At 35.0% G+C, this 11,161-nt stretch overlaps 1 protein-coding gene across 1 annotated transcript; it reads left to right on the top strand.

The window, feature by feature from the left end:
- The first annotated feature begins 3,558 nt into the window (after positions 1-3,558).
- Positions 3,559-4,962, top strand: LOC134842211 (isoamyl acetate-hydrolyzing esterase 1 homolog). Its single transcript, XM_063858441.1, has 2 exons — positions 3,559-4,018; positions 4,194-4,962. Exons 1-2 carry the CDS (start codon positions 3,652-3,654, stop codon positions 4,715-4,717), a joined length of 891 nt encoding a protein of 296 aa, XP_063714511.1. The 5' UTR covers positions 3,559-3,651; the 3' UTR covers positions 4,718-4,962.
- The last annotated feature ends 6,199 nt before the right edge of the window (positions 4,963-11,161 follow it).

Here is an 11,161-nt window from a genome sequence, read left to right on the forward strand (position 1 = left end):
CCTGAATGTTCCGACTGCCTTTTAAGATCAATGGAGCAATAATAACATGAAAAAAATAAATGCAATTAAATAAAACGAAAAAAATATATATTATTATCTATCTATCTTTCTATCTATTATTTGATTGGCGTTTCATGTGACACATGTTTAAGAAGTCCCTGTTTAAGAGAACTCTATCTTTGCATGTTTAAACTTTTCAACGTTTTATTTTTCTTGCATGTTTAACGAAAGTATTTTTGCACGTTTAAGCTGTATCGTTTATTGAAACGCTTAAGAAATTTCATTTAGCTCAGGTTTAAGAAGTCCTTATGCTGGTCTGTTGAAAGGCCAAAATATGCAAGGCATGAAAAGTTTTCCGAAGTCAGCGTTTCAAAATCTGATGGAGCTCGAATGCTTCACATTTTTTCCTTTATTCGCAACGTAAAACTATCACAGTTTTTGTTTCACAGTTTACTTATAATTTTGAATTTCGCAACCCTATAGTGGAGTGCTATCAGGGTACACTCAAGGACTGCAAATCTAGCGTCTAAGTATGACTGCTCAAATATTTATGGTTATCGAGACAGCGTTTTCTATGATTTCTCGTTTTTTCTCAAAAAAAGTTAGGTATAAAAAAACTAACCGAACTTGAATTTCTCAAATATATAGTGGGTTGCTGTTAGGGTTCATTCAAGGGCTGCAAATCTGGCGTCCAAGTATGACTGCTCAACTTCTTTTGACTTTCGATATATGGCGTTTTTTTATGGTTTTTTCATTTTTTTTTTTCAAAAAACTTAGATATAAAAATTCAAGTTTGGTTAGTCTTTTTTTATCTAACTTGAATTTCTCAACCCTATAGTGGGGTGCTATCAGAGTACCCTCAAAGGCTGCAAATCTAGCGTCGAAGGATGACTGCTCAAATAATTATGGTTTCCGAGACAGCGTTTTCTATGATTTCTCGTTTTTTTCTCAAAAAAAACTAGGTATAAAAAAACTAACCGAACTTGAATTTCTCAAATATATAGTGGGTTGCTGTTAGGGTTCATTCAGGGGCTGCAAATCTGGCGTCCAAGTATGACTGCTCAACTCCTTTTGACTTTCGAGGTATGGCGTTTTTTATGATTTTTTTTCTTTTTTTTTTTTTTTCAAAGAAACTTTGACATTAAAAAACTAATCGAGCTTGAATTTCTCAACCTTGTAGTGGGTTCCTGCCAGGGTACATTCAGGGGTTGCAAATCTGGAGTCCAAGTGTAACTGCTCAATCTTTTTATTTTTCAAGAAATTTGGCTTGTCAGTTTTCTGAAGAATTGGTTTTGTAGCACCGGAGGTGCGATTGACGCGCTAGTTTTTTTTTTAAATTTGAGATTTTTTTAATGAAAATCATCCCCCCACACGCTATATAAAGTACAAAAGGATAGATTTCGTTCCTTGTAACATATCAATTATGGCAAATAAGCTTCTTTTAACCAATTTGGAACGATTTCTAAGACGGATTAACTCTCCGCTTACGCGTTAATAGCGCGAAATATATCGCGCGTTAATTGTCCCAAATTGGCCAAAATGGCTATCTTTAAACCCCCTTAACTTTATGAAAAATGATCATAGGTGAAATATGTTTTCAATTTTAAGCTCAGGGTAAGAATACCTTTTGAATGATATCCAAAAAAAAATCCGTCAAAAATGGCTAGTTCAAGTCGAAATTTGTCTGAAGAAAAAACCCACCCCGAGCACAAATGTTCCGTTACTTTCGTTACGAAAGTCGGAACAATAAATAATTATTTCCAACGGTTGGTTTTCTGAGCTCTAAAATTCCCTCACATCATCAAACTCAATCTGCTACTAGATTGTTTTAAAAGATGAAAAAATAAGGGAGCTTTTGCTGGTATAATTTGCCGTCGGCGTACTTTTTAGATGCAAATATTTTTGTACTAGAGGATTGTGGACTCAAAGCACAAAGTTCAGCGATGCATGTGGGGTGAAATGCTTTGAGTCCACCAAAATTAAGTGGAACGAAATGTATGAGGGGTCGAAACCTGCCATATTGCTTCAGAATCGCTGTTATTTGAAGGCGACCAACCTTTGATAATTTTGTGCAGTTTTCGAGCTTCTTCTTTGTCAGTAGGAAGTGCTTGTAAGTGAATGCACATGTAAAAAGAGTCCATGAATTTCTTGTTCTCCAGTAGAGGTATCCTTTCTTCGACTTCGTTTTCAGCTCCATTAGTTTCAAAGGATGTCTTTTCTCCTGTGGAATTGACGCGATTTGTTTGTATTTTATGATTTTGGTGCGATATTGCTGCTTCATTGTAATGAGATCGTTTGGTCTGTGTTTTGTTTGTAAGTTTGCTGGTAGTATTTGAAGGCGCTCTCTTGCGGTTGCGATATAGTTCAATCTTAAAATAAGCGATTTTTGTTCAAGAATGCAACTTAAAAATAAGTGATTTTTGCATAATTCGTTTTGACCTGTGAGTGAAAAGAGAAGAGATCAGTCTTACCCTTCTGGATTTGTGACCCATCAAATCGTTTTTGACCTTGGAAGGAGGTTGCCACTTGGCTGCTTTTCTGTTACAATCAAGACCTAGAGACCTTCAAAAAAAAGACCCCCTGACCAACCAAAGGGTCCCCATTCAGTAATATTTTATGAAATCTATTTTCGGCTGACCAACCCTTAGATTTTTCTAAAGGCGCCTACGGTACTAGCATATACTAATTTTGAAGGGGAGCGCGAGCCGAAAAAACGCAATATTTTGGTCAAATTATTTCTGTTACACTAGTCTTTATAGTAAACAAGATAAAAGGTAAACAACGTTTTTAAAATTTTGTTAATCCACCCCCTCGAGAAAATCCTAGATCCGCTCCTGCTTGTGGTGTTTGTTCCCTCTTTCTATAATCTAAAAAGGATCTTGCTAACTATCCCCCCGTAGTATCTAGGAAAAAATTTCCACTCCTATAAAAAAGAATGTAGCGATTAAGCATAAAAGAGTTTCCTATTTGTAACCAATTGGGTGAAGGCATAATTAATAACATCCTGTTAATATAGTTCTTCGTCGGAAAAATTAGATGATATTATGATTCTCTTTATGAACAACTGTTTCGTCCTATCACAAAAATTGGGGACTTGTTACTAAAAGAAATTAGGGATCGTTGAATTAGTCCTTTACAGGGTTGAATAATCGTTATTAGGTGATTTAAGGGAGGATAGTTAAAGAGATCCGATATTATTTCAATTTTAAGGTCAAGATTGGTCAAATACTCTTCGAAACTGTTCCCAGAATGCTTGGATTTTTTGTTTCCCATTAGGCAATCATGCTCGAGTATCTTGTTTTCATCTGAGTTAAACGAAAATATGCACACATTGACGACAAGGGCTCCAAAATAAGAAGAATAAATAAATAAATTAAACAGAAGTCAAATGCTGTAGTGTGGAAATCAAACGGACTTGATTAAAATATAGCTTAGAGCACTTCAAATCTTTGGAAAATAATTTGAGTTAAAACTGCAAAGTAGTTAAGTATGATACAAATCTAGCTGGCTAGGAAGAAAAATAGATTTGATTCAATTCAATTATTGTCTTTCAGGTTAGAAATTTGTACTTTTATTTTTTGCATCGGTAATTTTTTTCCGTGCTTTTATTTTCCTCTTCTTCGGCGGTGCAGTGCATTTTCCCTCCGAGGGATGCACAAAAGACTAGGCACTGGCAGTATGTCCAGTGGATCTTCACAGAACCAGCAGAGCCAATACCAAAATTACAGCAGCCCCAATTCCAGCTACTCTAACGGATCCTGCAGTGGTGGAAACTTCAAAGTTGGAACTTTGGTTTCGTACCCAAAAGTTATTCTATTTGGAGACTCCCTGACTCAGAAATGCATGCACCCCGAAGCCAACTGGGGCGCCCTAGTCGCGGACTTTTTAGCCCGAAAGTGTGACGTCATTGTGAGGGGGTACTCGGGCTACAACACGCGAAAATGTCTCGCTTTGCTTCCATATCTGTTCGACGGCATCAATTTTTCAAACAACGTCGCAGCTCTACTTATATGTCTGGGTATGTAGAAGAAACTGGATTTTTCCCCAATATTTGGTTATATTTTGAGTAGGGGTGGATATTTTTTAATGGGGCTGCACAGTTTCTTAGGTACCGAACGGAGAGCTTTTTTTTCAAATTGTTGGAGCCATATTAGAAGTCTATTTGGGTCTTTTTTGTTCAATTTTATGTTTAGGAACAAACGATGCATCGGCGGGACAAGGCAACGAAAGTCACGTGCCGGAAGAAGAGTTTGTCGAGAACCTTCTGATGATCGGCGAGTATTTCGTATCACGCGGACTGAACCCGTCCAAAATTATCATGACTGGACCTCCTGGCTTCCATGCTCCCCTTTGGGAGGAAAAAGCGAAAGCGATGGGTCTGTCGAACCACATCAGAACAAATGAGCTGAACCAGAAATACAGCAATTTGGTCAACGAAGTCTGCAAACATCTGAAGTGTCGAAATATTCCTCTGCATGCAAGGATGATTGCCGCTGATAATTGGCAGGAAATGTTAATTGATGGACTGCATTTTGGACCGCTCGGGGCTCAGTTTTACTTCAACTTGCTCCAGCCACATTTGAGCCACTTGACTTACGACATACCTCAATTGATGCCAAACTGGAAAGAGTTTGACGCGGCGTATGGCAACAAACACGGAGACCCCGACAGAACGGTCAACGAATGGATTGATAATAACCCGTATTTTTCGCAGTAGTGGAAAAAAGAATGCTCTGTCAAACTATACGTTCTTTTAAAATAAAAACTGGCCAAAATATGCGTGGGAAACTGTCTTATCTTTTCTGCTATCACTGTAAAGGTTTTTTTTTGATTTCTCAATTTAAATGGAGAATCAGACATTTGTGTTTCGAATATAAATTACTACTAAGAATATTTGAGCTGTATCTGTCTGTTCTAGTATCTTTTTTGAATCTTCCTTGGCTGATTCTTTGAGTAAACGAAAAGCTTTCCGAACTCTGTTTTTTTTTTAACGAAGCTATTGGAGTTTCATTGATTTCGAGTGTAACTTCTAGTTTTTTCTACAAAAAAGTCAAATTTTTTAGTTGTTACTTCCAAAAGAAATGGATTCCAAGCTGAATGATGTAACGGTCTGCTAAGATTGGACATCAAATGATAACAATTTGTTTTAATAGGCAGCTCTTTATTAAAGAAACGAAAGCTTGCTGTTGCTTAGAAATTCAGATTTGTTGAAATTAAAAGCTTCATGTTTTTTGCAAAAAAAAGAGAAACAATGGTATAATCATGCCGAAGGATCATGGAAAGTCTAGGCGAATCAGAAGTAGATTTTGCATAAAAGCAAAATCCTTGCTATTTCTCGTTCCGTCCAATTGACGTAGGTATAGGAAAGACTACTGGTTTTGGATGTTTCTTCGTCAAAGTTTTTGGCAGTCTAACGTCAAAGTTAACGTTTTTTTTTTGGCAGTAACATTTTTGGCAGTCTGACGCAGGTTCATGACTCGATTTCTCGTTTTGCTACAATCACCCTCGAAAGAGTGGTGGCAGAGATATATATTTTGGTGTTTTTGGGGCCTATTCGTATGTACCCCAAATTAACTTCGTAGTAAGTTAAATGCAGTTGTTTGAATTAATTGATAAAGATATTATCGCCGCGGTCAAAAATAGCTATGTCGGTATGAATAAATGAAGACAATTCATCCACAGCTATTCGATTTATCCTGTTCAGCTCTTCGTGGAGAATTGCTGCTGTGCCCTTTGTTAAAACTAACATGCAGTTTTCTGGCTATTTTGCGCTGTGTAATATTGCCTCACCCTCAAGCAGCGAGCACGGATGTCCAGTTTTATTACTAATAAGTTAACACAGTCAGTTTTTTGTCTAATTCATCGAATGCACTGAAAATAACCAGTAATTTTTGTAGCGCTCGCGTTTTCTCAATTTTTAAAGCAAAATTGTGTTAAAACTCGGTGTTTCTCTTTGTGATGGCCGTCTAAAAAGAACCAATTAAATTTTTCAGTCTATATTGCTAATAAGACAAGCGTACAGTTTTTCCACAAATGAGTAAACTGCGAAACTTAAATATAATTCACTTAGGGAAAGTATTAATGAAAGTCAAATATTTGACGAAAAAGGGACAATTTTCAAACCCGGGAAAAAAGGGAAAAAATACTCTGGATTATTTTGATTACACTTGAGAGAGCAGGTGTATTGTAATGGGGAACTAGACTCTTTTTCCACTAAACAACTTTTCTTTCAAATTTGGAAAAAAAATTGATGCTCCATTATTGAACCTTCGCAACTTCCACGCACCATCCCAATTGGTTTCGAGGTAAGGCAGTTTTTTTGCAGCCTATGGTTTCGATTTCAAGTCTCGGCCGGATCTTGTTTTTTCTCAGTATCTATAGTCTGTCTATAATTTGTCGGCTTATAATTTGTTGGCTTAGTTGCTACACCATGGATGTTTTTTGCAAGGTATAGTTCTTTCAATGTAGTCTCGAGTTTTGTTGATCAACTCCTGTAGTTTTTAAATTTACTAGCCCTAACTGGTGTATTTTCCGTTTTTTTCAGAAGAGCAAGCTGAAAAATTTTCAGGCAAACTAGTTTTACAGACTCATTGGGAGGCCCAAAATGTGCACTGGATAGGCGCACAATCCGGCGTTTGTTAAAATTTTGTCACATAATAAATTTTTGTCACATGTTAAAATCTTGTCACAACGATCAGCGAAAACGAAAGAAAAGAAGAAAAAATAGAGCGGCCTTGTTGCGGAATCCGCTTACAATTCACAAGATACCTAGGTGGCGTCGTGATGTTAAAGGAAATATAGTAAAACACCATGACTAAAAGTGCTTAAAAATGATGAATTTTTTCATTTTGCGTGGTCAAAACTTACGAGTTTACAACTAACTCCTCTCCATAGTTTTTTCTTACGATGATGGAAACGTATCGAGTTTGGAATTAAAAGTAAATAAGTACTGCCTCGTTGTCCGCTCAATTGTTCCAGGATTAGCTGAATTGTTTTTAGAAATTTCTGTTAGCCTTGAAGTTTGATTGGTAATAAATTATCGCAGTTAATTCATCGAATGAACCAAAAAAAGTGATTCGATTCACATTCTGTTCAAAAATCTTGAAAAAATCTTGCTTCTAGATTTCAAAGCTTGTTCAATCGTCATATTTTAGAACGGTTACTAGTTAGAAAACTTTTTGGATCATCGCGGACTCTTTTCCATACTTGAGATAATCCAAAGAAAACTCAAATACTCAAAGCCTCAATGAATTTTGTCCAGTCGTGTTTCGAGTTTAGAGAGAAATACTAAGTTGACATTCCCAATTTATTATCCTCAAATAATTCACAGCGATAGAACGGCCCATTGTTTTTGTTATTTAATCCCTTGTGATAGTTGTATAATTCAAATAGACAAACTTCAAATTGCACAGAATAATCCTAATGGCACGAGTTTACAGGCAAACTATCGAAAAGTTTCATTTTTTGAATTTTGTGGTTCCAAAATTTTTTTGTTTTTACCAATAAATATCTAAAATTATGTTTTTTTGCAATCCTTCTATTTTGGACAAATATATAACATGCTGGAATTGCATGGCTTCTTGCTGGTAGAAGCATGCTTATTTTAGAGAAGCCAGGAGCTCTGCACGCAGGGAAGTATCTTGGATTTTCTCGATAGGAGGAGTTAGTTTTCAAAAAAACTCAAAGAAATTGATTTTCGGATCTCTTCTAGAGCCCTAAAAACACCCTAATTTGGACAAAATTTCAGCGTGGCAACCAACATTTTTCAAGTAACAGGGCAAAAAAGTGTTGGTACTTTTTGTAATATTTCGATTAAAAAAATGCTATTTTTTGGCGCGCGTTTTCCCTTCAAAATTATTAAACAGAGGCGCCAAAAGCTCTTTTAAAGATTTTACGGTCCGTCTGCCAAAAATGGATATCTCAAAGTAGTACAAAGGTGGACCTTTTGGTTCGGCAGGAGGTTGTACCCCTGAAAGGAAAAGCGTGTGAAAGTATCCGCCCCGTGTGGAAGTATTTCAAAAATTTCTCATGCCATTTAAAATGGCATAAAAAGGCAACTAACGTGAAAAAGTTAACGTGAAAAACCCAATTAACGTGAAAAATTCATTTATATAGCTGTTATTTGAATTATCACTCCTTTTCGTGCAAAATTGCTCAGCCGTGTACACGTTCAATCAATAACCTAATTTCTAAATAATTTCTCAGAAGTTGTTCTTCGCTTTGATTTTTTTTTTTTTAATTCTGATGTTTCTGAAAATTGATAGTTTAGTTTTTCGTAGAAAACTATTTGGCGATAAACGTAGCAATTTTTTGTTTAACCATTAAAAAGGAGATGGTTTTTGCTTTCGTGTGTTTTTAAGTTTTTTTCAGACAGTAAATTACCACGGATAATTTTCAGAATGGAACGCTGATACATCCGTTTGAATCCTTTTCAATCCTTACTTGAACCAAATTAAAATGTTTTTTTTTCAGCGTCAAGAAACTTCAACTGGTTTGGAGATTTTGCTTTTTAATCTTATTTCGAGCGGGTATATTGAGCAAGAAATTAAAAAAAAAACGTAATTCTATTTCAATTTCAAAAATCAGTTACTTGTTATTAGTTTTCATTCTAGCAGTTTTATACCTGATTTCTGCTTTCTGTAAATCTGATATCTGTAAATTCAGAAAAAAATGAAAAAAGTACAGAATTGAGTTTTTCCGTTAATCGTAAAAGTTTTGTTATTTTTTTAGATGAGTAGGTCGGAACAGTTTGTAATACTAACATAGCAACCGGCTATCTTCATTTTTCTACGTCTTCACTGGACAGTATTTTCTGCTTTCCGATTTCAAAAATTGCTCGCTCCTGCATTTAATGTTAAAATTAAAAAATTTTGTCGCGTAATTTTGATCGGAGTAAATAAGTTTGTGGCTCAAATTTTTCATTGTGCCCTTATTTCGAAACGCAACGATATGTGTCATAAGAGGTGTTCACGAAGTAACCAAGTGAGTTAATCAGTTTGTTTTTTCTTCCGACATACTGCCTTGATTTAACTTAACTTTTCGTATATCAAGGAGAAGCTCTAATTTTTCCGGCTGCATTTTAAGGGCTATTTAAAAGGTTTTTAGTTAAAAAAATAACGAAATAATCAAAAGAAATACAAATTTTTTTTTCACCTTTCATTTTATCACTTAAAGGTGTCTTTAAAAGGACTAAAGTGCTGATCCTAATTTAAATTAGAACCCATTATTTTGCCGCTAACGCTTGCTGTAATACACATTATATCTCACCTTAAGGATCACAAATTGACCAAGTTAGAAGTTTTCAAACACCTTTGACTTAACGAAGAATAATCACAGGTGGAATGTTTTTTCAAGTTTGAGCTAAAGGCAACAATATCTCCAGATGGCACAAAAAAGTTGGAACAACAATCGGAATGTTGCAATGATCTGAATCTTCCGATTTGTTTGAGCTTCGCTAATGAAAATTCAAGTTATTCTTCAAAATGTTCAGATTTTTTTCAGTTTATTCTTCGCTAAGCGCGAAAGTTGCAATATCTGTTTAGTTTGAAAATTGTTCGAACCTGCGCTCACATCCTACAAGTTTGTGAGCTGTTGTTAAATGTATTACGCGCAGAAAGTTGATCCGAAATGCGATTTCTTTAACCCCTTTTGAAAATTTCAAGTGCTCACAATTAAAAAGAATAAACTTAAGAGGGATTTTTTGCCTGTTTTGGCTATCTTCTGCCTTGTTTCAAAATTTTTCATAGTAAAACTTGGATTTTCTTCCACACAAAACACCAATTCTTATATGTGCTGGATGCTTGCTGCTGAAACATAACAATGCCTGAATTTTCTGTGAAATACATGGATTTCACTCACAAGTTTAATTTGACCTCAGTTCAATTTTATTCAACAGAAACAAAGTTTTGGATAAAACTATTTTAGAAGTTTTGAGAGAAAAAGACAATCTAAAACTTCCCAATTGACATTTGTAGCAGAAAAAATATCCTTTTTTCAGTTTTTTTTGCCAAATATCGACCCGTTCCACCAATCAGGTTTTTTGTTCCAGCATCAGTTTTCCGAACTATATTGTTCCTGTTCAAAACAAAAAAAAAACAGTTTTTGAAAACAATTTCGTTTAAAATTTGAGGAATAATAGCATTGGAAAAATTAGTTTTCTTTAAAAAAAACTCTTTAATTGCTAATTCAGCTCTGAAACATTTCATATGCGCTTCATTTATTAAATGATTGGTTGTTTAAACTTAAATTTGAATCCGGATCTACTTAATAATTTTAGTTAATGGTTAAGTATGGTAATTATGGGTTAGGGTAGTCGAATTTTTGACTATTCAGAATGCAGCAACCACTCGGGTAACTGTTAAGCAGATTAAGTTAGACAATTTTCTGACCAATCAGAATGCAGCAAATTTCGGATTATAAATGGATCTTTTTAGTGCTAATTAACTGCTTTATTATAGGGGTAGAAATTCTTTAGTAGATATTGATTGGGGGTGCGATTGTTTAGTAGATCCTTGAAGTTTTATTTAAGATTAACATATCAGAATCAAAAGTGTTTGTTTCTGTTTTAGTAGTTTGAAATTTGGGCGACATAGTTTTGAAAAATCAAAATAAACTTCAGTTGTAACAGCAAAACTTGTCTGAAGAAAAGTGTTTCCTGATAATATGACCTCCGCTAAGTTTTGGTTATTAACATTATTCTGCAATGAAACAAAAGTGAATCTTGAATTTTTGAAAATAGAAGTATTCAAAAATAGAGTCTTTCAAAACAAGGTAGGTTAATCGGTTGCAAGTACCACAGAAAATTTCGACCACCACTTAAAAGAAAAAGAAAACTTTTTTCTTTTAAGTTGTCTTTTTTGTTCGCGGTGTAATGAAAGCAGCTGAACGAAAACAAACTTTTAAAAAAAAGTCTGGTCGTCACTGTTGTTATACACACTCCATCCTATGGTGTTATGTAACCAATTGTTTACTAGTTTGAACTAATTCACCGTCCTAAGAAGGGCATAGCGTCAATTCGTCGCATCAATTTTCGACTTGTTAACTAAGCATTTTTGACGGATTTCTTATACCATCTGCGAAACATAAGTATCCTAGGCTCAAATTTATACGGATATATCACCTGTGATTATTTTTGGTTACGTTACATGAGTTTGAAAATTGC

This window comes from Symsagittifera roscoffensis, chromosome 3, assembly GCF_963678635.1.
Source record: "Symsagittifera roscoffensis chromosome 3, txSymRosc1.1, whole genome shotgun sequence".
In the NCBI taxonomy this organism is placed as follows: Eukaryota; Metazoa; Xenacoelomorpha; order Acoela; family Convolutidae; genus Symsagittifera; species Symsagittifera roscoffensis.

What these genes read in the sequence shown, in the direction of transcription:
- LOC134842211 (XM_063858441.1), top strand. Translation starts at nt 3,652, where the DNA reads ATGCACAAAAGACTAGGCACTGGCAGTATGTCCAGTGGATCTTCACAG. An exon ending in AGCTCTACTTATATGTCTGG is followed by an intron (nt 4,019 to 4,193) that starts GTATGTAGAAGA and finishes TTTTATGTTTAG; the next exon opens with GAACAAACGATGCATCGGCG.